The 25,058-nt window shown below is 46.1% G+C and overlaps 4 protein-coding genes and 1 pseudogene across 7 annotated transcripts in view; 4 read left to right on the top strand and 1 right to left on the bottom strand.

The window, feature by feature from the left end:
- The first annotated feature begins 145 nt into the window (after positions 1-145).
- On the top strand, positions 146-2,442 carry pop5 (POP5 homolog, ribonuclease P/MRP subunit). Its single transcript, XM_084468578.1, has 5 exons — positions 146-225; positions 298-440; positions 595-744; positions 2,015-2,098; positions 2,234-2,442. The coding sequence occupies exons 1-5, from the start codon at positions 206-208 to the stop codon at positions 2,317-2,319; spliced, it is 483 nt and encodes a 160-aa protein (XP_084324704.1). The 5' UTR covers positions 146-205; the 3' UTR covers positions 2,320-2,442.
- A 746-nt stretch (positions 2,443-3,188) lies between these two features.
- Positions 3,189-4,658, top strand: LOC311343367 (annotated as a pseudogene). The gene is made up of 2 exons: positions 3,189-3,223; positions 3,624-4,658. The product of its transcript is annotated as an uncharacterized misc_RNA (transcript).
- Positions 4,659-4,974: 316 nt separating this feature from the next.
- On the bottom strand, positions 4,975-7,089 carry LOC311343575 (uncharacterized protein). Its single transcript, XM_084468462.1, has 3 exons — positions 6,914-7,089; positions 6,171-6,275; positions 4,975-6,064 (listed from the first exon to the last, which is right to left on the bottom strand). The coding sequence occupies exons 1-3, from the start codon at positions 6,933-6,935 to the stop codon at positions 5,109-5,111; spliced, it is 1,083 nt and encodes a 360-aa protein (XP_084324588.1). The 5' UTR covers positions 6,936-7,089; the 3' UTR covers positions 4,975-5,108.
- Positions 7,090-7,243: 154 nt separating this feature from the next.
- On the top strand, positions 7,244-19,444 carry rnf10 (ring finger protein 10). Its single transcript, XM_084467790.1, has 17 exons — positions 7,244-7,776; positions 8,211-8,395; positions 8,513-8,715; positions 9,028-9,118; positions 9,333-9,517; positions 9,865-10,001; positions 11,131-11,285; positions 11,529-11,657; positions 11,929-12,181; positions 13,005-13,138; positions 13,348-13,465; positions 13,588-13,689; positions 13,799-13,936; positions 14,898-14,989; positions 15,642-15,699; positions 18,043-18,222; positions 18,327-19,444. Exons 1-17 carry the CDS (start codon positions 7,623-7,625, stop codon positions 18,398-18,400), a joined length of 2,388 nt encoding a protein of 795 aa, XP_084323916.1. The 5' UTR covers positions 7,244-7,622; the 3' UTR covers positions 18,401-19,444.
- Positions 19,445-19,825: 381 nt separating this feature from the next.
- LOC311343540 (uncharacterized protein) overlaps positions 19,826-25,058 on the top strand; it is a 28,486-nt gene continuing 23,253 nt past the window's right edge. The window contains exons 1-4 of one of the 3 annotated variants that reach the window (XM_084468412.1): positions 19,826-19,929; positions 21,181-21,251; positions 21,877-23,191; positions 23,297-23,387. In XM_084468412.1, the coding sequence (XP_084324538.1) occupies positions 21,200-21,251; positions 21,877-23,191; positions 23,297-23,387 (1,458 nt within the window). In that variant the 5' untranslated portion in view covers positions 19,826-19,929; positions 21,181-21,199. Of the gene's footprint in view, positions 19,930-20,714; positions 20,825-21,180; positions 21,252-21,873; positions 23,192-23,296; positions 23,388-25,058 lie in introns of those variants that run through there. The other 2 variants (XM_084468410.1, XM_084468411.1) reach the window with 2 other exon arrangements.

Genomic DNA, 25,058 nt, shown 5'->3' with positions numbered 1-25,058 from the left:
CCGATTTTTAAAAATGCCTACATCTGCGATAATCAACTAGAATCGATATTTAATCACCCACCCCTCTGGTATCATTACATTTTATATACCCCCAGTACAGTATTTATAATCATAAATACTGTACTGGGGGAACCCAGCACGATGAAGGCAGGTTCCGGGGACATCTTTCTGAGCAACACCAAACATTTATACCGTAGAAGTTGGGATGGTGCGAGTAAAGTCAAGGTAAAAGCATCTCCTTTCCTCGGAATATGTGTTCAGTGTTTAATGTCATAGTGAATGTCATTCTTTCTACAGATATTTGCTGTGTGAAATAAACATCTCCGTCCCATCCAATCGGTTGTTGCTGGAAGACAGAGCGATCTTCTCGGCAGTAAAAGATGCCGTAGCGAGCATGCACGGTGACTATGGAGCGGCACAATGCAGCATTGGCTTCTCAGGTAATTCGGACTCAGAAGCGGTATATGTCTTGCTTTTGATTAATTATGGTCCCCAAGTGGGGACCAGTTTAGCTTGGATCTATTTTGCATAATGCCATGCGCATACGAATGACTAACCATAAATATCCATGACAATGTCCTTATGTTTCTCCAGTCAAATACGTGAACGCACTCACTGGCATAATGCTTATACGCTGCCCCAAAAGTGCTTACCGACTCATCTGGTCTGCGCTGCCTTTCGTTACCAGCGTTGAACGTAAAGGACGGAAAATCCCTTTTTTTCTCAACTGTTTGCATGTTGGAGGTAAGGGATTTTTTCAAAACCAATCACTCAAACATAGGTTTTAATTTTAAAGGATTTTTATTTTATTTTTTGTAAAGTGGTGTTGTGGTGTATTTTAGTGGTATGATTGATGGATCCTGGTCCACATCTCCATTTAAAACCACATTGTATTTAGAAATGTAGGCTAAGATGCACCTACAACACTATCTGTGTTAAACTAATTGTTACTGGCAGATATGGGTTAAAGGGGCTGTAGGTACTATTTAATATTTTTTCTGGTTCGGGCAATCGATCTTGACTGTCAATCAGTGCAACAACTTTAGTAAACAGTAACTTTCTTTTGTGGGCAGGGCTTTGGGCGGAGCCAGTAGAATACCTTAACACGTAGAAAACACTAGCTACTCGCTTTTTAAAATATAAATAATGTTTAACTGAATAGGCGTGGAACATGCACACATTCAGCAAAGTGGGAGAATGAAAATGTTGCAGTTTTGCAGACAAACGCATCTTAAAAGTGATCTGGTGGGGCAGCCTGTTTTTATTGGCAGGCTAGCAGTTCCCTTCGACTTGCAGCAGCGATTTCTGCAACTAGAAGGACTGAATGAAAAGTGTTAAACGGTCTCCAATGATAAATAACACACTGGCTCACTTGGAAATGAGACCCGATGTCCAAAATCCTGAACTACCCCTTTAACTTTAGTTAACTTTATGCAAATAAGCACCTCTTGCAGGGCACGTCCGGCCATGCGATTGGACAATCGATAGTTAGCAAGTCCTGGCAGATCATACTGACTCGTGGGGAATTCAATTTCCTGGTTTTAAGAACTTCCATCAACAAAGTGGTAAACTCCCAAAAGCAGCCAGAGAGAGTGAGGGTCATTGTCAATCATAAGGCAGAGTGTTTGGTGGGTTAGCCTTCCTTAGCCGTCCCAGAATTGCTTGCGCCACATGATAATGCATCCAATACAAAGTGAAGGGGGACTGCAGAGAAAAAGAGTGGCGGCGCAAAACGAGAGAGCTGGCAGCATATTCACAAAGACGGCCGTGAGGGGCAAAAGTCTGATCAGTGAGAACGAAGCCGAGGGGACTGTCAACAAAAGGACAAATTTGTTAGTTCCAGATCTGCTCTTTGTCTCTATTGGCTCTTTGTCTTTATTGTGACAACTCTCAAAGTTGACCTACAGCAGCTTTGAGATCATTTCAGAGTGTTGACGCAGAAGTGCAACTTTGCCTTTACTAGGAAGAGCCAATCAAATGTTCAGTGTACTAAATGTTTTTATTTTCTGTGAAGGAACAATCAGAACATGCCAGAAGTTCCTGGTTCGATACAATACCCAGCAGCTCCATCGAATGCTCCCTCAATGTAAAACCAAAGGTAAACACAACATAAACGCCCAATTGATCTTTCACCATTCTAACCTATACTACCTCACCTACTAGTTTGTCCATCTGCTGCTATTTTGTCTACGGATGTTAATCGCTTGCTGTGCTTTTGAATTGACTGTTGCAGAAGAGAAAATTCAGGTTCGGCGTGCCATACTCAGCTCTTCCACAAAAATGCTGAAGGGAAAAGAACATAAAGAAGAGAGAGACTGACTTCATTACTTATTGTTAACTACATTGTTTGTATTGTATGTCACACTTTAGTGTTTAGACAAAAGATGTGTTCCTTTCAATTGATTTAGGGGAAATTAGAATAAGGCTATGTGAAATAAAGATTGCCCCAGATATGTTGTGTGTTTCTGTAATCTATATCCCCAGTTTTGCTGTTTACTTCCCCAGCTGTTCTGGATTGGATTAGGCTATAAACTGAGATTTATTGTAGTTCTGTATATATAAAGAGCCAGTGAACCCGAAACCGTTCTTTATTTATTTTAAACAAAATATATGATCGCCAACATGGTAATCTTTGCCATTTTATCAGTTGCTGAAATAAGTCCCCAATTTAGAGAAAAATTGGGTTACATCCTGTTTTACCACTCCTCAAAACACTGAGCGTTTCACTCTGCTCCTAACGCAGTTGGCACTCGGACTGAAGCGTTCCCGTTTGTCTTTGAGGGCATCGCTAAACGACGAGTTGGACGCCATCAGGGCAGCAGCTGTCTCGGTAGTGCTTGTCGCCTGCCTAGAACACGGGAGCAAGCTGGTGGCTCATCTAAACAAGCTCCAGAATGAGGAGACAGAAGAAAATATAAAACGCAAATGGTATGTCCACATTTTAGTTTGTTTGGTCGTGTATAGACGTTTTTGCAGCATTATAAAAAAGCATCTTTAACTCGAAAGCTAGCAAACTAGCTGCCAGTGTGCTAAAAACAATAGCGACGATGTTGTGATGCCAAAGTGTTGCTCTGTACTTTGTGGCAACCCGGCCTTGCCAATTAGCCAGATGCAGAGCACCCGAGGAACAGGTGGAGAAGCAGGGCTTAAATAGCCTGCTTCTGCACTCATTCAGGGCTCTCCCAGCCATGGGGCACTCGTGTGGAGAGACCGGTCCTTCCGGGTGACGGGACCGTCAATTCCTCCCAGATTTTGGTTATCTTTGTACAAGACTTTGGATTTTGCAATAGACGTGCCTTTTTGGCTTTTGCCTCGTTAAATCGGGTCCTGATTGGAGTAAGGCGGTTCACTCCCCAAGGCGGGTTGCCACAACTTCTATACTCTTCTATGTAACTCATTTCTTGCAACAACTTTAATATAAATGCATTTAAGAAGCTTAAGGTAACGTTTGGCGAATGCGAATGGGCATAGTTAAGGCCATGCTTAAGGCATGGTTGATATTTTTTTTTTTGATAGATCCGTTGCCTTGTGATGTTATGCAATAGAAACACAAAACTAACCATGGTTGCTGATATGAATTATATGAATCAGTTTTCCTCTCATTTTCTCTCTCCCTCACATAGGGCTGTGGCTGTGATGCGGTCCAGACATCAAATCATCCTCAAGTCTGACACAAGAGTGGCAGATCATTCTGGACATGGATGATGATGATGATCACACATTTGCCTGGCATTTCAGAATCACAAGGGTTGCCTCCCCTGCCTATTGCCAAGAAGGTGCTCATGTTCCTGTGGTACATGGCCAACCAAAACTGCACACCACTCCATACTGAGTGCTGACCATCATGTCCACCATGGTCCGGGCTTTTGTCTATTGGCCTACAGGCTGTGAGAAGAGGGTGTCTGCCACCAGCTTCCAACACAAATGTGGCCTTGAGGGGGTCATTGGAGCGATGGATCCATAGGCCACCGGTCAGAGGAGGGGACTACATGAACAGGAAGTCCTACTACTCTGTCCTCCTCCAGGGGGATTATTGATGCTGAAGGCAGCAGAGTGCATGATGCCAGGTTGCTGCGGTTCTCCCCATTTTTCCAAGAGTGGCAGGGGAAGATGGGGGGAGTACCATCTGCTGGGGGATAGTGCTTACATCGGTCAGGCTTTCCCCTTCATCATCACCCCCAGGCATGACAACGGGGCACTCTGATGCAGACCGTTACGGGAGAAGAGGAGAGGAGCTGGTTGGCCGCAATGGTGAGGGAACTCTGTTGGACCACCTCAGTGCATTGGGTTGGCGTACCACCTCACCAGCACAACCTCTCCCCACAACAGGTCTGTAGAATTTGAAGCAGACAGGCCCCCTTCCTGTCGATGCAATGTTGTCTTGAAACGTGACAACAGGGCATTCAGATACAGACCTTGATGTTGATGAGCAGCATCCACATCAGCGGGGGTAAAGTCATCATTGAGCATGCATTTGGGAGGATAAAGTGCGGCGCATGGAGTGCAGGTGCATAGAGAGACTTGCAGAACACTTGCACCGTCACGGTGGGAAAGCTCATCTTGGCTGCATGATACCTTCACAACTTTTCCCAAGGTGCCTCGATAGGATGTGATTAACACCCAGATTAGTGATCGACCGGCCGATATTTGCGTATTTTTACGTGGGTTTTTTTTTCGGCATGATTTACAGACAGTTTAATAAATGTTCCTTTTTTAAATTGAGACTTGTAACATTTGTTATCGTCATTGTGTCATTTTTATGATGTAAATTGAGGGAGCAAAAGCAGTATCGGCTCCAAATATCGGGTGTGATAACAATGCAAGGTATCCTTTGCGTGACTGCAGTGAAGTGCCTTTGAAACTAAACAAACTTGGGTGACATTCAAACACACTCAGGCTTGGATGAGTTAAAAAAATATATATATTTACTTTTGAAGCAGAATTTGTGAGAGACACCATTGAAATGTGTACAAGACAAATGTATTACAATAATAAAACAAGGAAAATGTATATCTTGGCAAATTATGTATGTTTTCTGTTAGTTAGGCAGAAATAGTCAAATAGAAAGGACGGTGTAAAGGGTTGTGTCCGTTGTCGTCGCGCCCGCCTCACATCTTGTCCACCATACTGCTGAACAACTGGAGGAACTGCCTCCGATCTTCCCTTAGCGCCCTTATCTCGATCAGGGACTCTTCGTGCCGCCTCTGGGAAGCAGCCATCGCAGCAGCATCAGATCTCTCAAGGTAGGCCAAGACGTCATCCTCCCTCGGCCGCTTCCGCAACCTCGGGGTGTCCGAGGGTCTGGTGGGGTCTGGAACTGGAGGTGGACTGGCTGAGGAAGAAGCAGGAGACGAGGAAGCGGAGCTGGTGGGCTGCGCTGGTGAGGGAGCTCTGGTGGGCGCCACAGATGAGGTAGCCCCGTCCGCTACCGCTGGTGAGGGAGTACTGTTGGACTGCTTCCGCAACCTCGGGGTGTCTGAGGGTCTGGTGGGGTCTTGAACTGGAGGCGGACTGGCTGTGGAAGAAGCAGGAGACGAGGAAGAGGAGCTGGTGGACTGCGCTGGTGAGCGAGCTCTGTTGGACTGCCTCAGTGCATTAGGTCGGCGTACCACCACACCAGCACAATCGCTCCCCACAACAGGTGGGTCCATGTCATGGTTTCCCCCGAGCAGTTTGTCCATCTCTTTGTAGAATTGAAAGTGGACAGCCCCCCTTCCTGTCGACGAAATGCTGTCCTTGACTCTCTTATATCCCTCCACCAGTGTGAACCACTTGCGCCCCACCTTTTTGTTTTGGAAGTGCTCCCCGAACTGTTTGGCAAGCTTCCCAGCAATCTCCTCCCACCTCCGCAGCTTCTTGGTCTTCTTCCCCAACTTCCCCAGCCGCCGGTTGAGGTCATGGATGGACTTTGCAGTTCCCTCGCCCTCTACCTCAAGGTGGGTCCCCATCAGTCGGATGAGGAAGAGGGTTTGCTTTTTGGTAAATCCAGTATTCACCGGTAGGGGAATGCCATTTTCATTGCAACTCACTGGGAGTGGTGCAGTTGGCTGGACATTGCAGGTATCTAAATCATTAAAGAAAACATGTCAGCACAGTACACGCAGCACCCAAGGAGAAATGACTGTTGAAGTACGCTCATGTCTACAGTGTAGTGCTGCTTCACAGCTCACCCGTGCAAGTGCAATCTGCAGAGTGTATGTTGGCAGCCACCATGCCCTGGTAAGGCATGGTCCTGTCCTTGTCAAGGAACGCAACCATGCTCTGGTTGAGGAAGACTAAAAAGAAAAACACAATGTATGTTACAGACGGCAACTTGAGTAGTATGCTGTGAATGAACAAAACTCTGAGGTGAAACCCACCTTACAGCACTCTACAACCATTTATCAATTATTCACTATCACATTATGCAAAACACTTGACATTGTTTTCTGCGTAGCTGTAGGCCTGTCCATTGTCTACTAAACCACTAGCAGCAACACTCATTTTCGCCCATTTCCCACCATAAGTTTTGTTTTCCAACAAAACTAGGCTAGAAACACGTCCCTCATGCTCCCTTTTTGGATCAATGTGAATTTTTTTTTTTTTTTTTTTTTTTTTAAACGGCGTTTTACAAAAACGCTAACATTTCAAGTTATTTCAAGCCATACGTTTCAATAATATTTTGCCATTTTCGCCTATTTCAATTTCAACGAGTGTTGTCACGTTATCGAGCCACGAGGGGCAGTAGCAGGCCAGTCATTACATTAGCCGCTTTAGCAAACCAGCTCGAAAACAAAACTTTACATTGTATTGCACGCACAGCAAGACAGCGTGCAATGCATACATTTGTGCAATTTAGTGTGTATTAGCATTTAAAATCGACATTAAAACGATCAACGTCGTACAAATACAAAGAAAATACATCTCAACTTACCATCAACTACGGTCGTAGCCATTTTTGTATGTCAAGTCGTACTGCTCTCGACTCGGTGGACTCCGGAGCCCGAGTGGATACGACCACAAGGGGGGCGTGCCTCGGCGAATTGTCGCAAGAAAGCTGGGAGATTTCCCACTTTGCAACTCGGGCGGGAAGTGTGGTGATGCATCTCGAACGCGGCCAACTACACTACCGGTCGCCAGACAAGAGACCCGGATGATATCAGAGAGGATCGTGGGAAATGTAGTATGCTCACCAAGCCTATGACCAACCAACTACATCTCCCACAATTCCAGCCAATCTCTACACCATCCGGGTCTCTTGGCTTCTTGTCTGGCGACTCGTCGCCATTAGTGCAAGCTCGCGACTGCCAACGTGTTTTTTTAAAGGAAAACTTTGAATTCACACGTTTTCCTGATTTAGGAAAACGTCCATAACGCCTTGGGTGGGCATAAGGTTATCCCAAACTACGAACGAGACATTTTCTGGGGTCTTGGCCCCGCGTCGTGCGCTTTCGTCCACCCCTCCACCAGCTGCCGCTGCACTTGAGACGCCGCGATCGTGTCTCTTTTTTTTTTTCTCTTCTTGGTTTGTTGTCAATATGTCGCCGTGATGGGGTCTCCGTGTCGGAAAGAAATGCATACGGGCCTCCGTCGCCTTACCCGCACTCACCGCAGTCCGCTTCCATCGCGTGTTTCCTCGTTTGATGCTAGAGAGCTCGGCGGCTCTCTGCCCGGAGCTCGGCCCAAGACCACCTCGCTTCACGGGGACCGCCATGGAGAAGAACTCCAGCAGCAGCAAGATTCCTCCTCGTTCGAGTTCTACGGGACCAGCGCCCGGCGAGTCTAAACCCAAAGCAGGTGAACATGCATGCGTGTTGTATTACACCGACCACAGACTGTACCAACTATGTTTAGCACATGTTATCAGCCGTGTCCATCTCGCGAGGCCCCTCTCGGGCCTGGGAGTCACGTCGGCTCGTTGTTTGTTTACACCATACGCATGACGTATGCGTTGCTGTCAATTTGTCATCCCCAATTTGTATTGTTTTGAATGGCTGCATTTTAACTTTATATCATTTGTATTTTTTTTTGTTTTTGTTTTGTTTAATCGACTAATGCATGTGTGACGTATTCATGCAACAAATGCATTCATGATGAACACAAACAACCCATTTATACCAGTTGGTGAGAGCCCGTTATCAAATATCAAACGTGCTTGCCTTTCTTGGCTTCACATCTGCGTTCAAGTACAGCTGTATGCGTATTCATACTGTACATGATGTTCCTTTCAGATGGAAAGAATAATGGAGGCTCCAAGCGTTACAATCGGAAGCGTGAACCACCTGCGGCTAAAAGTGACTGCTTTGCAGGACCACGTCGCTCCAATTCACAGAAAAGCAAGAATTTTGACAAGAGACCGCTCCAGAGAGGGGCAGGGAGACAATATGGCGCTACAGGTGGAGGACGACGGGATGAGGTAATGATGTAAAAAAAAACAAAAAAACAAAGACATCAAAAACGGTTCATAAAAAAAATACTTGAAGTTTGTCATTTTGTAGTTCACATCTCCCCGCTCCCTCTTTCTAATCTCCAGGTAGCCGAGACGCGCCGGGCTGAGTTTAGCCCGGCTCAATATGCTGGACCTAAAAAGATAAGCTTGAACCACCTGCTCAACTTCACCTTTGAACCCCGTGGGGGTAATGGTGCTACTGGTGATGGCCACTCAGGCTGGGGCCGCCGCAACAAGTGGGGCCACAAGCACAAGCCCTTCAACAAGGAGCTCTTCTTGCAGGCCAAGTAAGGAGGCTGTCCGTCACACCATGCATGGATCCGTTTGTTGTAACGACATATCACCATGAGCCAACTGGTAGAAGTAGCTGGATTTTCCATCAGCATACCTACATGCAAATGCTAGCTGGGCTAATTAGCAAGCAAGTAAGCTACGTTCTTTTTGGGCGCTTTGAAGAGGACTCGTTAAAATATCTTGGTCGGTAACGATCAAGAAGAATGTCTTATCGAATTTGGTTCAATTTGGTCTAGTGGTACATTTTCATGGCTTTTTCAATGTTATCATTAACCTAATTAATTTGCGGGTTGATTTTTCTCCAGTTGCCAGTTCTTGGTGACCGATGACCAGGACTACAAGGCGCATTTCACTGATCCAGACACTTTAGTGAACTGGGACTGTGTGCAGCAAGTGGTGAGTCTCCCTTACCTATTATTCATGTGCCTGATCTAAAACGACAACCATAATTGGCCTACCCCCTGTTGCCCTACTTAAGACAACTTTGGAAATGCAGACAACTAAGGGCTGAGGGAACCTTTTCAGTCCCTTGAAATGTAGTTCCTGGGACTCGGAAGTTGCGGGTGATTTGGGAGGAAACGCGGCTCAAGTTGTGTTGTTGTTTCCACAGCGCATCTACAGCCACGAGGTGCCCTCCTGCCCCATCTGCCTCTACCCACCGGTGGCAGCGCACATCACCCGCTGCGGACACATCTTCTGCTGGCCCTGCATGCTCCACTACCTGTCCCTGGCCGACAAGAGCTGGGCCACATGTCCCATCTGCTACGAGTCGGTGAACCCCAGTGACCTCAAGAGGTGCGGAATCATTTTAAACCCCTCGTTTTAACCAGGCCTCTGATTCAGATTCAGATTTTTATTTGACATATAACTGACATATAACGGTGTTATTCTTGTGTTGAATTCAGTTCATGTGTTGCTTTTATCTTAACATTACTTAATGTATAATTGGAGAATAATACTTTTTGCTTTATATTGCACCTCTGAGTATATGCATAAAATCTAAATTACTATTACTGTTTTACATTTATCATATACCCCCTTTCGTATTTCAAATCGTTTTTCTTGTCGTTCACAAAAAATCTGAAAGCGTTTAAAAAATAATTGATAAAAAAATGTAATAAGATATCCATTTTTTTTTTTAGTGTGGTTGCTATGGAGACCAGGCAGTATGTGGTCGGTGACCTCATCAGCATGCGCCTGATGCGGAGAGAGAAGGGGGCTCTGGTGGCGATGCCCAGCTCTCAGTGGGTGAAGGTGGAGGAGCCCGTCCGCTTTGAGGGTGAGGGCCGTCCACATCAGCGGCTAGGATAGTAGCAGCCTAGCGACCGCACGGCTGCTAGGTGGACTACAGCTGCCGTGGTCCTTTTCATTTCAAAACAAGTGTGTCGCGACGCAGACATTAATAATCGACGTTGTCGTTTAAATTTGAATTCTGAAACGGTTAAATTGTGTGTAGAGCACATTATTTATTAGAAGAGCCCTTCTAAGAAGTCAGTGGCTTTCAAATCCACTTTCGGTACGAGTCAGACTCTGTTACAGCAGAGCTTCAATGTGAAACAGGTCGCACACCACACAAGCCACAGGGCGCCTACCGAAGTGTTCAAATGATGTTCTTATGTCCGGAAAAAAAAGAAAGAAAGGATAATGCTGTCATCCCATGTTTGGCCAGGCCATTTTGATGACAACTGAGGGATCACATAAGTTCTTATTTAATATTTGGACGAAATGTAACCGATCCCCCTTCCTGTGGTTCTTAAATATGTATCGGCCTTAAAAGTTACAAATGATATTCAAATATTTTTGCTCAGCACTAGTTTGAATAAATGGCAGAGTATTATTCATAGTGATGAGGCATTTTTAATTTCAGCTAAATTAAGTGTGCTGTTATGCTTATTGGATCACATTCAAAATGTTAAGTTGACCAATCAGGTTGCTTACTAACTAGTCATGAGATTCTGTTTAGTGTCACTTGTATGGCTTGATTCTAAACTAGAAGTATGGTCGCACAGCACAACTATCTGCCTACATTGTTTGGGGAGAACCCTGATAAATAATAATATTGCAACTTTGATGGAGCATAAATAGAAAATATATCCTGATATCTCCACGTGATGGAAGCAGTGCCCCCCTCCACGACCTAAAGGACAGGGTCATTAATTTCGGAAGTGACTCCGGAATAGTGATGATACAAGTTATATAACTATAGCAATGTTTATCTAGCCTGAATTATTCTAAAATATTTTGCTACCGATGGCAGCACCGGGTACGTCGGAGCTTATCGATACTCCGTCTTTAATAATTCAGCCCGGGGTTGTTGTTTGATCCCGGGTTTCGGTACCCATCCCTGCTCCGGTTACAGTTTGAAAAGGAGATTGAATTAATGCATTTTCCTGGTGCGTTTCCTCCAGACCCGGGCCTGAGTCAGTACTCCAAGCTGCTGCTGGCCTCTACAGCCCAGGTTCTGAGCCTGCTGGCCGAGGAGAAGGACGCCCTCCAGCTGCAGCTCAGCCAGGAGGGCGACACTCAGTCCTTCTTCATCCAGATCGCCCTGGGCCAGCTGCAGGTGAGGAACCGTCTGCACATCACCCACCTGTTGAGGGGATTTGCTGCTTGTTTTATTGGTTTTCACACTCAAATGCCAACAATAAGTACTCATATTGTGATGTATCCAGTATAAGGGGAAGAACCTCCTTAAGCTTGCATGTGTACAATGCAATATGTACAATGCAAAAAACAATGCATATGTGTTTTTAATTTGTAATATGCTGGGCTGCCATTAAGGTTGTCTTGATTTCCTCTGATTTAGGAGCGAGAGGAGGCGTTGCTGAAGAGTCAGAAGGCTGCTGATGAAAGCCTTGATCTCTCGTACCTCAGTCTGGCGGAAGTGGTCCTTCCGGAGGAGGAGGTGTTCACCACCACCGGCAGCAGCACCAAGGTTGGCGTTTCTCTCCCAATTACTTTGATCTTTAGAGAAATCCAAATCAAGAACAAAAGTGATTGCTGCGGTGAAACTTTTGCGTAGCTCTATTCAACTAGAACCGATGTGTGCAGAACATTTGAAAAACAGTTTTCTGGCACGACATAACATAAATACCATTGATACTTGTTCACGCAAGTCGAAAATCCCATGCATCCCAATGATGCAAGGTTACGGTCAGGGTGCTAGTGCTGACCCTCGGAGCCGGTGTGCCCTCTGGTCTGCCTAGCCGGTGCTGCAGTACGCGTCGGCCTTCGACGACGAGGTGGCAGAGCTCCCCGAGGAGGCAGCGGGGGAGGGTCCCCAGCCTCTGGAGGGCATGCTGGAGAGCCTGTTGGAGGAGGTGGTCGCAGAGGGGGCCGCTGCCGATTCAGACCAGGAGCCCGTGGAGGAAGAGGAGGAGATCCCCGCTGACAACGGGGTTGAAGGTGGACATCCTAAGGGCCCCGTGGCACACGTTCCCTACTACTACTTCTACCAAGGTAACGCTCACAAGCCGTCTTCACGCGTCTCACAGGCGATAGACGAGCTAGTCGCTCAAGCTGAGGTTTACTTGAAAACGGCCCGACAATGTTCTGGAAACCTCAGGCCTGACACAAACTAAACCAATGCAGTTAGCACATGCAGCGGCAGTGACAACTGCCGCAGTACGGTATACAATGAAGCCAACAAATACGTTGCATGTGAAATGTAACCATTCCTAAGTATAGCTACCTTCACTATTCACATGCCGATTTCCACTGGAATGGAGTTGCATGTTCCGCTGCACAGCTTGAATAAACTTATGGAACGAAATTGTTGAACAAATTAAAGTCATGTGTAATGTAAATTAACTGACACCCCACCTGACAAAATGTAAGCATACATTGTCTGCCTGTCGGGTTACCTGACACACCAATCTGGGACACCGTTTGCTCCTAGCATTATCATGCATTTGGGACTCATATCACCAAAACTCATATCACCAGGTATAAGAATCCATCTCCAGTGTCCAGTTTGATATTGGATATTGTTCTCGCCGGATTATATGATGCCATCATTTTACGTTTAAAAACTATTTAAAATCTGCAAACGGCAGGCCTCAGCAAAATCAATTGATTGTTTTCAATGTTCCTCATTAAGAAGGATTAGCCCCTTTGTTCTGTATAAACCACATGGACAAACATTGTGATGCTGAGTCACATTCAGGTGCAATGGGGATGAAACTACATTGGTCATTTTAAAGGGCCTCTGTTTTACCACTGAAGCCTCACAGTGCTCTGACGACTCCTCTCTTCTTCCTCCCCCGTCGTCTGTTGGTTCAAGCCGAGGACTGCCAGCAGATGTTCCTGCACCCAGTGAACGTGCGCTGTCTCCTGCGAGAGTACGGCAGCCTGGAGGCCAGCCCCGACTCGATCACCGCCCGGGTGGTGGAGACCGAGGGGCACACGGTCACGGAGGTAGCCCACCAAATATAACGCTGTTTAAGTCCTTAACACACCTCTATCCAAACGGACTTCTAGCAAATGTTTTCGGATACCTAATAGAGGGAAAATTATAATGTTAACAATGATGAAAAATAATGGATAAATCCCTGATAATTCAAGTATATCTTGATTGTTAATGTCAGTCAAGAGCACTTTTTAAAGATCGGATCCGTCGTTTGCAGGAGGTGCGGCGGCGTCACCGCTACCTGGCTCACCTGCCCCTAACCTGTGAGTTCAGCATCTGCGAGCTGGCCCTGCAGCCCCCCATCCTGTCCAAGGAAACCATGGACACGTTTGCCGGTCAGTCTGCTTCACGCGCACATCATTCACGAGGAGATCTGTTCACCCGAAGATCTGCTCTCACGAGCACGTTTGATCTTCTTACACCAACTTGTTGTTGTTGTTGTTGTTGTCGTTGGTAGACGACCTAGAGAAGAGGAAGCATCTCCGGCAGAAGAAGGCGAGGGATGAGAAGCGTCGCGAGCGGCGCATCGAGATGGAGGAGAACCAGAAGCAGGGGAAATGTAAACGCCAGCTGCTTCTCTGACGCATTCTGTTTGTGAGGCAGGACGGGGCGGGAAATGTTTTGCAGTGGAGATGTGTTTCTGTACTCACCGTCTGCCCCCCCTCCAGACCCAGAGGTGCACATCGGGTTGGAGAACCTGCAGCAGTTCCCGGCGTTCGGCTCCCCTCCTCAGAACAGCAGTCCCGTGGTCCAGCTGGACTTCATGCTGTCCCCGCCCTCCCCTCTGCGCAGCACTCCTGAATCTGGTGAGAGCTGCACTCCCAACGCTCACCACATGCAGGCCATATGACGGTTATATGCAGGGGTGCACATAACTGGTATGCAAGTACGCATGTGTGCCCATAATCATAATCGGGATGCGTAACGTCACCTGTGTCACTACAATGCTTTTGCGTAACTAACGGGAGATCGAAAAAAATCGAAAAACAAAATACATTGAGCAGCTACGTTGGCGTTCGCCACCTGCAAAGAAAAGGCAAACGGAGCCGGAGCAGAAGAAAAAAGTTTTTTCTTGGTGCCAAGATGTGCCGTGGCTCGAAACGAATGATAAAAGGAACGAATGATAATGTTCCTTTTGAGATATTCAAACGCTCCGTGTTCAATCTGCTGCAGTTTAATAAAGAAAAAAAAAGGTGGAGCAAGAAACACTGCTGTGCTTAAGAAGTTGTGTATTTAAAATGTAATCTCCTTTGTGAAACTGGGTAAGTTTCATAAGATCAGATGTTACGTGTGGGGTGCGTACCAAACACCATCTCCTGGTACTCACCAGTAACTCACTGAAAAAGTTATGTGCACCCCTGGTTATATGGACTCAATGCATTGGCTAGTTGTTTTTTTACTTAAGGATCAGTTCATTTGACATCCCAACTCTCCCCTGAAAGTTAATGTTGTCGTATCTTAAGGTAACATTGACATGTAATTTCAACAATGTTATCATTAAATCACATCCTATAACTGATTTATTTTACATATTAGAACGGCTGACCAGCCCGTACCTCTTTGTTTACAAGAGTCATACTATCGACAATCCCCAAACTCCGCCTTCTTACGCCACCAACCGAGCTACAATACACACCGTCGCACAGCAAATCAAATTGGACGGAACACTGTTATTGATTTATTTGAATTGTGAAAGTCTCCTGCCTACCAACTTGGAAAGATTTAAGCTTACTCATTGTGAATTTCATTTACTTTGTGTTTTCGCAGATGGAATAATGTTCCCTTGTCTGACTGGGCAAAGCGCTTCATCCACAGTGGGGAGTGTGGAGGATGACTCCCACTGCCTGTCCTTTGCACAGGTACGTACTTCTATGATGAAGATATTAATAAAGTTGTATTTTAATGTTTGAATAACGGAATTATCCTATGTTAGTTTTATATTGGGACAGGTGGAACATCATTTAAATACCCAGCATAGCACTTTGGTTTAGGCTTGTGCCAATATGTGATCGCATCGTATATGGACAGTTGAAGGGGTGATTGAAGAGCTGTTTTTTCTACGCCTATATCAAGGCGATTTGAACTAACTTTACTTTTTAAACAGAGTGCAGCTCTCTGCCTCCTTCAAAATATATCTTTAAAAGAGTTTGACCCTTTTAGCAAAACTCCAAATATTTTGATACCAAATCTTTGTTCTGCGCTCCATAGGTGTAGGTAAGGTTGGAATGTGTTTCAGCAAATAAAAAGAAAATATGAGCAGTTGATAAAGACCTTTCTACTGTGGTCTCTGCCGGCTCTGTGTCATTTCAGACAGTGAAAGATATGCAATGTGAAGGCAGATATTTCCATCGTTAATGTTGTTTTATTTCTTCTAACTGTTGAAAAACAGAAGATTCTCAGAAGCTTGAAATGATGCATCCGGGTCAGCCCTATAAAGTGATTTACATGATGACAGCTTTTAGGTGTACAACAGTATCTAATGTACAACTCCTCCCTCTGGCTGGTGTTTAGATGCTTCGAGATGGAAAGGCCAGAGCTGACGCTGGGGTGAAGATAGGGCTAAAGAAAGGTAATGGGAGTGTGGGAGTTGATAATAGCTTAGCTATAAAAAGACATCACTTGGTATACACAAGGTTAAACATCTGTTTTTATTCTTCAGTTACGGAAGCTGAGAGATGCCATTGTTAGTATAATATTTTTCTGCCCGAGAACAAGATGATAACTTGTCATTTTGTGCTGACCCGTGACTCATTAACCAATTCGGTTTGTTGTTATAATGAATCCAAAGGACCATGGACATTTCACCTATATTTTTGCAACCTTGACAATCTTCTCTGAAATTGATCAACACTTATTTGAATGTTGTCTCAAACTGAAGAACACGTTGCAATTTCCAAATGTGGATTTGATTTAAAATACAGGTTAATCTGTTGCTCAAGTTCTGCTATCATTGCTCTCTCAATCTCACCAATGCAGGCAAGTGAGCCACCGTTTGCAAACATGGCTCACTTCACAATCAATCTGCAACCCCATCTGCTTAATAGCCTAAAGTTAGATATCGCCAAATTAATTCAGGGTCTCAAGAAAACCAACTTGTCTTTATTGTGATATCATAGCTTGTTAATTTTGCTGGGTCAGGCTAAAACCAAGTAGGTTTTGATTAACCCCCAGGGCTGCTGGGCCGTTTCACCAAGACATTGCACATGTATGTTCAAACCACCTAATTTGTTTAGTGATATTTTAAGTTCTCCCATACTTTTGAAGACTGGTCTTTTTGTGTTGTTAAAGTGACCCATTAGTTAAATGGGAACTGAACCATAATATTTTTCTGATAGTTTAACTTCGTAATATGTCTCTGTAACAATTTCCAATGCTACAAGCCCACCTCTGTGGCTCTGACAAGGCTCCTCCAGACAAAAGCCCTGGGTGGTGGTGTTGAAAGCCGGGCTATTTTAAGGTTTGCAGATAATGATCTGCAAACCGGGGCTGGTTTAACCTGTGCACATTGATTGCTCAATGCACTACAGGTGTGCAGCCTCACCCAGCCCCAGAGTCCAATCAGTCCGACTCGGCCCAGGAGAGGCTGCTTAAAGGTGGCATGTCATGGCACCTTTAAGCAGCCTCTCCTGGTGTGGTGTGGTGTGATGTGATTAGCCGTTACAAGCCGTCAGGAAATCAGCCCCTTAACACATCACAGGTGTGCGTGTCCACCTAGATGTGTGACGGATAGATGAGCAACGTTTGCTACAGTCCACTGGGTAGGCTGATAGACTGATTTATCCAGCACACATCTAGGTGGACATGCCCACTTTCTGCCCCATATGATGTCATATGGGGCAGATTAGAGAAAAGTAGAGGAATAGAGGAAAGTGTGTGAGACAGAGGGGAGGACATGCAGTAAATGACCCAGGCCGGATTCGATCCTGGGTCTCTGCGATTAGGACTGTGCCTATATGGTGTGCACCACCGGGGCGCCCCGTCATGGCACCTTTTAAACCAGCAACAATAGATCTTGCCTACAGGATCTTGCCTAATAGGCTGGTATCCATTGCTAAAAATTGGCTATTAACCATGGATAAGAGAAAATAATATTGTTATATATTTTGTCTGACTACAACCAAAGACGTTGATGGGGGGGAACACCCCTGCAGTGGTAAAAAAAAATAAGAAACTAAAGTCTCTAACGCAGGCTGGTATCTGAAAACCGAGGCTGAATGGATGGTGGTAGAGCGGGGCATAAAGAGAGGCGACAGCCGGCCAGGTCCTAGCAGTTAACCCTGCTAGACCCAGAGTGCGTTGGATCGCTGAGTCGGCCTCTCTGGCTCTGCTCAGGATTGCTTTATGGCCGTATCTGTGTGCTCTTAAGGACATGACCATACACAAAAAATACGAATCAATACCAGCAGGGATTGCACAACCCACTTGCGCTGGTGAAAATGATTCTCTTGCGGTATACCATACTATAGGTGTCCTGGAAGCCTAACCCTTATTGAAGATAGTGGGATTTATGACTTATGGCAGAGAAAAGCACTTTGGATGCGGGCGTGAGCCATATGACTCTAACTGATAGACTGTACTGCACTGTAGCACGATACTAACCGTCTCTCTGTACAGGCAGAGGGTGCAGACATTTTATCGTTCATGATCTGAAATCTTCACATCACACACCCCTAGTGCAAACAAGATAATTAACACATTAATTATGCCAGCTTAGGACAAACCCAAGTTGGCTGTGACAAGAGAACAAGTTATTATCCTATTGTGACAAAAAGGGCACAAAAATATCCTCCCACCCATGGTAACTCTTGGCTCCTGTATTCAGTTAATCACTGCATGTTTAAACACAAGGCTTCAATACCACTGACCAATATCACTCTCAGGGAGCAGCAAGTGAACTTCTTTCTTTTGTCAGACATGCAGCTGGCTCCGCCGGTGCCTGACAGCGACGGCGAGAGCGACGCGTCCGACCGCGTTCCCGTGCCCAGCTTCCAGAACTCCTTCAGCCAGGCCTTCGAGGAGGCCCTGCAGCAGATGGACCGCGGGCCAGACGGCACCGCCGCCGCCGCCGCCGCGCAGCCTGTCGTCATCCCTGGTGAGGGTTCGCTTTAACCAGGGTGCTCTAATCCCTGTTGAAGTGATGGTCGAACCACAGCTGCTGGGACTTCACTCATTCTCTGTGCTTTCTGTGTTTTCCAGATGACAAGGGAGGAAAGAAGAAGAAGAAAAAGCAGAAGATTCTGTTTAGCACATCCTTGGTCCACACAAAGTAGAGAACACTGACGTGTTGCTCGAACGCTCATCTCCGATTCACACTGATCGCCCCTCCCACAAATCTTTTTCTTTCTTTTTTTCATCGTGAGAAAAAAACCTGCTAGTACGTAGCCAAAACTCAGTCTTGTCTGCTCTCCCACTGTCAGGATTTCATGCAATTATTTGAGGGTGGTCTTTCGCAGTATTTTTTAGTGCATATGACTATTAAGGATTTGCAGTGACACTTGTGTCAGAGAAAGGAACCATTTTTGATGCTAACTTTTACTAATGTTCACATTGTAACAATTAGCAGGCTTAACATGTGGTGTCTGTGTGCTACAAGTTAAATAATTAGTTAACCGCTGCAGATGGCTCTGATGCATTAGAAGTGAATGCTACTTGCAGCCCCAGTTGAATTTAGGTAAACTCCAACATGACGAACGAGATTTAGAGTGATCTGGATACGAATGTATGGGGGTGTTCATATAGTGGAGGAGCAGTCAGCCAGCTGCATACTCCGTCTACTCCGTCATAAGCTTGCAGAGAAACTCCTCAAATGATGTCCAAAAAAAAAGTCAATGTTTCCTGTAGTGTTGATTTAGATTAAATCTACTTCAGCGCATCATGGCCCTGAAAGATACTCATTTGGTGGGGATGGCTCGTTGAATCGGATGCCAAAGCTTGAGGAAACATTTTGGTGCAATGCCATTGTTTAAAGTCCAACAAGCAGTGTTCAGTGAAACCGGTGTTCTTGTCTTGGTTCGTTATAGGAAGGACAGATGTGGCTACAACATGAATATGCACTTGTCTTTGTTTCTTTCTTTTTTCTTCTTTTTTTTTTCCTTCCCTATCATAGGTACATTTTAATGTTTGGCCTACATGGATTCAGTGTTGCCCATGTGCTAAACTATACAATGGATGACATCAAGTGATTGTAAGAAGGGAGATGGCACTGAGAAGGTGTTTTATTTTTGAGGGATCTTTTATTCATGCCTAATTTGGAGCAGGTTTATATGCTAGTAGACCACTAGCCGGTTTGATTGAATAAAGTATTATGCAAAATCAAAGAATGCTATCTTATTTGAACACCCAAAGCGTTCAAAGTGTAAGACCCAGTCTGTATTAATTAAGGTTCTCCACATGAGGGCGTACCAGACCAACAATGGGCCCCTGGTTTACTAACTGAAGGTATACTACGTTTCTGTACATTAAAGATCTGTTCAAAAATACCTTATTTCTTAATTAACTGAACACTTTTGTTCACAACGAGATCGCTTGTGTCGCTACGCTAGACGGTCCAACAGCTCCCATCGGTGTCGTGGTAGAGTTGCAGGCTGTGCAGAAAGGTGGCTTACGCTCAGCTCCCACCCCGTCCGCTGCAACCCGACACGGGACGGGACCAGGTCGGCTAGCTCAATTAGCCAAGTTAGCCCTTCTAGTGCCTCGGGAGAATCAAACCAGCACACGTCTCTCTCAGTCGGACCTTTACACCGCGGCTCTAGAGCTTGCCGAGGAGCGAAGGGACGGCTGTCTGTCTGTGTGCGTGTCGGTGAGTTGTCTCTAAGACGGAGACGGAGGCGGGGGGTGGGGACAAGCCGAGACGTTTTGTCCGTTTTACGGGTCCGGTGTCCGGCGTCCCTCGTTAGCTGCTGCTCGCTAGCCCACAAGCTGTTGATTATTGTGGTTGTTTTTTTTTTCACTCAAATGGATATATTGGTTTTGGTTGCGTGTCAACTTGGCGAGCAGAACAGTCCGAAACACTTGGTCTGTGCATGTCAGTGCCTGTGTTGCATTGAGCCTGGCACCAATAAGGAAGAGAGATTTGAACACTTGTTGCGACGCGGTCTAACGTCGGTGCTTTAGCGATCAGAATGAGTGGATAATGGTTTTTGTTTTTTTGTTCAGAGATGTACAATCAAGGTTAGTTTAAAAAAAAAAAAAAAAACACCTATAATCGATTACACTTTAGTTTCTGTAATTCCAACAGTATAAGGCACAAATCCGTCATCACAACTTGATACTCGGAATGTGTGATCGTTTCTGCTGAAGTCCAACATGACAAACTATAAGCACCTCTAGGACCTGTTCTGCGTTTAATCTGGTTTACGATTGACGACCTTTTAGGATGAATACATTTCAATGTATATCTCTTTGCCATTGGACTTCATCTGCTGTACTGGTTCAACCAGTTATCGACCACTTCCCTCTGATGTAAACAACCCGAATCCAGAACGCAACACACCGGATATACGCTGGCTGTTTGTTGTCCTAAAGGTTAACCAAGAGTGATGTTGGAAAAGTTTCTTCGTGAACGGCGACGGACAAACTTTACCGCTTGCACCGATATCAAAGCCTCTCATCGCCATGGTTAACGTGTGAACTACATGTTATGAACGCACAGATCATAACCTACCGTCCGATATGAAGTTGTACCCAACATGCTGGTGAGTGCGGATGGCTGAACGGTGGCATGGCTTCAGCAAGAAGGAAGAGGACATTGGATCAAATAGATGTGTACAAGTCAGAGTATTGACATTTGTACCAGCAATAACGTCATAACAAGTCATAACACCTGTTATATGAGAGCAATGAAAGGCTACTGTTCGGTGCTGTGCTTGAGCGTATTGACATATAGATATCGCTATTTGTGAACATGTGTTAAGGCAATCGTCGATCATAGACCTATTCCACAGCCATGACGGGTGTGTAAAGCTGTATGTGGTGTTAACACAGTTTCTTTTTTTTCTCCCCTCCCTTCTTTCTGTCTCTCTCTCTCACACACTCACCCTCTTCCTCCTAGTGTGATATGACACCACTGCATGGTTACCTTAGAAACCAGAGCTCCACTGCAGACGGTGGACATCAAGTCGGGTAAGTGATTGAAGCCAGGGTGGGGTGGGCAATGTTTGAATGTGAACCATCAACAACAGTTGAGATCGGTCATGTCTCAGAAAGGAGGACTTAAGGAGGTCAAATATTTCAAAACAAGCACACGTTGTCCGCATTGTTGGATCTGGGGAGGGAGCGTGTCAAAGTGCATCTGTTTGCTGTAGCAATAGAAAATAGAACGCTATTTAAGGAACACTAGGCTAAAGAGATTTTTTATCCAGTCTAGTCTTTTGTTGATGTTTGTTGTGCTAAGATCCTCAGATGGGAAAGTTTTGACTTTTCAACAGACATTGTAGAGCAAGATCACTGCTGTCTGGTACGCAAAAAAAACAAGAGCCTCGTACAGCCTTTTCCTGTCTGACGAGCCACCTTGGTGAACCTTGACCTAAGTCACGCTCTGCCTGAGTGCTTAATGACCTTCCATTCAAATATCTTATTTAGTCATGCTTTCTTGGTCTTGAGTCAAGGACTTACCTAAGGGTTGTATGGCACTCCCAAGACAAAGTCTGTAGTTATAGCTAGTTAATTGGTGCTATAAAGCGAACTTAGTTACTTATATGTTACAGTAGATTGACGTTTGTATCTTATGTACTTCTATGTGTAGTAGGCGGTTCTGGAGGAATGGCTGCTCAGGTGGAGCTCCAGGCCGGGGAGGTCGGAAGGACGGGTCTGAGGGGTCGCATGCACCTCAGTCCTTTGATTGACTCCAGCAACAAGGGCCTCGGCGAGAGCCTCATCATGGACCCTACCAAACCCGCGCCCGCCCCGAAGCCCCGACTCACCCCAAAGCCCTTCGTCTTGGAGAGAAACACTACCATCAAACCGATACTAGCTCCTAAGCCCCACAACAAGGTCCACCGCGAGCCCACCCAGCCTGTTAGCTACAAACCCGACCCTCCCGTCACTCCTAAGCCCCAGCAGTCCGCTGTGGGGTCCAAACCAAGGCCGGTGTCGGCCAACCCCGGCCTCCCTTCCTCCACCGCGAAACAGTCTGCTAAGCAGAGCGCCGGGCAAACTACCAAACCTGTGGTCCCTCCTTTCAAACCAGCACCGCCCCTCACTCAAGGGGACTTCCGCAAACCCACTCCTCCTAAACCGGCAGAGCGGCAGAAAAGTCCCGCATCTGGATTGTCTTTTTCAAGGAGCCCTAAAAAGTCCCACGCAGCGGAGTGGTCTGGAACGACCAAGAAGGAGGAGGACAATGACAGGATGTACTCCAAAAGCCCGGCGGGCCCCTCCATGACCAGGGCTAAGTCTATGGGGTTCCTCAATCAGCTCAGCCAAGAAGAAACGCCGGAAGAAACCAAACCACAGCCGGTGGCCCGCCGACCTCAGCCCCGGGGCTCCAGGTCTAGTCGGCCCGTGTCGGCCATCTTCCTTCCCTCCTCTTCTCCACACCCTGAGCCCCCGGTCCTCTCTCCCCGCTGGGAGGGGCGACGCCCCCTCTCGGCCGATCTCACGGCGAGGTTCGAGTCCGTCAACCTTTCACTGCATCGCAAGAACCCGCCGGCGGACAGCAAGGAGAACGCTCCGGAGCTGAGGACGCCCACGAGCCTGGAGAGAGCGTCCAGACCGGAGGGGACCACGCCGGCCTCCCAGGCTGCGGCCAAGCCCCTCCCCTCACAGGCGGAGGGCGCTGAGAAGAAGAAGGTTGTGGAGGTCAAGAATGAGGAGGATGTGGCCGGGGAGTCCAGCATCAAGAGACGTATCAGTCTTCTCCTGGATTCCTCCTCCTCCTCCTCTTCGCCTCCTTCAACGGGTGCCGTTGACCAGGGTTCCACTTCTCAGCCAATCGCTGAGCCAGAAGCAGCACCACCGGGTATCAAGCAGCGAATCAAAAAGCTGACGGAGGATGTACCTCCCGCCCCCAGTCCTCCGACTAAGCCAACGGTCAAGCCTCTACCTCTGGACCTGACAACAAGGTAGGCCCTCACTTTCTGATGGCACTCGATTCACACCTCTGCACCTGAGTGTCTTTCTATCGTGCGTGGTTCTGCGTTGTGTGACCTTTAACCTTTTTTCCCCAGGTTTATATCTGAAAGGTCGACCGACCTCAGCAGCCCCTCCCTCAGCGAGCCAGAACATTCCTTCAGGGCCGACCCAGATCCCCAGCAGAAGGTAAGAGGGATTTAACATACATCTTTTGATGGAGGTTGTTATAGTGTTGATGTGTCTCAACCCTCAGTCAGTCAGCACTGGTTGTTCGAATCAACTTCCAATCCTTTGGGTTGCAAGTTAAAATCCTATGGAGCGATGGTGTGAAGGACATTACGAGATTCATAGTTCAACTAAGCTCATCAAGCTAAACAAAGTTAGTCTTGCTGTTCAGATAACAAACTGTATCTTAATAGATGTATATTTGTTGTTACCTCAACAAATTACCTTTTGTGTTTGTAATATGTTGTCCACAAAACAAAATGTTATACAACTTTATTATCCAACACAGAAATGTGAAGTATTACAGTGTTTGCTATGGCCTCACATTGGTTAACCTTTTTGAGAAAAGGTCCTCCCACGGTACCTATGTCATAATACTCTAGTATTATGTGAGGATCAGTCCCGAAAGTGTAGACAGTTCTGAAACCCAAGACTGCAGGTAGAGTGAACACCATCCCTGCTGGCTGTTTGGTTTATGAAACGCAGTGAGGGAAGACGGCTGGGAAAAGGTCAACACTGAAAGGCTTTGATTCCTACCTTTGGCACCACACCCTGCGTTACGGCCTGCCCCGTGGAGAGACACAGAGGGGAGGGGATACGATTACCAGCCTGATATTTGTACACTTTGTCTTTTCCTTTCCACTGTTCCACAATGCACTGTCAAGTACGTTTCTGTCCACGTTGAATGTTCCTTTCAGAGACCTACTGTGGGCAGAACCCAAAGCCTACTAGCTGGACATGTTGTTCCATGGAGATATATTTCCAAGCAGGACCTTGGGTGAAATACTAGGATGTGAGGTAATGGGGATAGTGGGTTAGCCCACTATCCTGGACAGGGGTAACCTGTCCAGCTTCCAGACTGAAACATAGAACTGTGTTGCCCGTTGACCTATGAAATAATCAGCTAAAACATTACTATCTCTTACTGGCTGCTAATAGTTCGCAGCACTGAACATTCAGTTCAGTGTAAATATACCAAATGAAAATGCTTTTTATGTGAATATTTTGTGAAAATATTTTGTGTTATCTGCGTATATTTTGTATACAAGGACATCAATTTGTATGATTTGCTAAGAGGCAAGAATGCTTGTTTATGGACATCACCAAGCGCACGATTGTGGGAAATATATACAAATACTGAGTAATCACCACAAGAATGTGAAGGCGGTCCACTGTGCTTGATGATGTCATGCTGACAGCTTTTGGGTCTTGGAAGTTGGTCCTTCCAAGAGAAGGTAACCATAAAACATTTTCTCCAGGTCAAAGTAAGCATGTCCGAAGTTAGTGTCTCTCAGCAGATACATACTCTTCAAATCATGAAAATGAGGCAGTGCTTGATGGTCTTTTTGACTGTCTCAAGCTGTGTACACACTGGTTGCATAGTTGGGTTGCGGTTCAGAAGAAGTCTGTTCAGTCTGTTCATTTCCAATGCGACGCAGCGTCTGTTGACCTGTTGACCGCCTGTTGACCGCCTTGCGTTGTAAATGGTTGGCATCGGCCTAGGGCCTAGCGCTCCAAATCCTGCACTGAGACGCATCTGAAACCAGGCAGTAAACCGGACCCGAGCTGAAAGCCTTGTGTAGTGTTCAACACAAACTTCAAGCCAACTTTCTACGCAATCAGTATGTACAG

Source organism: Micromesistius poutassou (assembly GCF_964030765.1).
Source record: "Micromesistius poutassou genome assembly, chromosome: 5".
Classification (NCBI taxonomy): domain Eukaryota; kingdom Metazoa; phylum Chordata; class Actinopteri; order Gadiformes; family Gadidae; genus Micromesistius; species Micromesistius poutassou.
The sequence above is the reverse complement of the archived record's forward strand: the minus strand, read 5'-3'. Positions and strand labels throughout refer to the sequence as shown.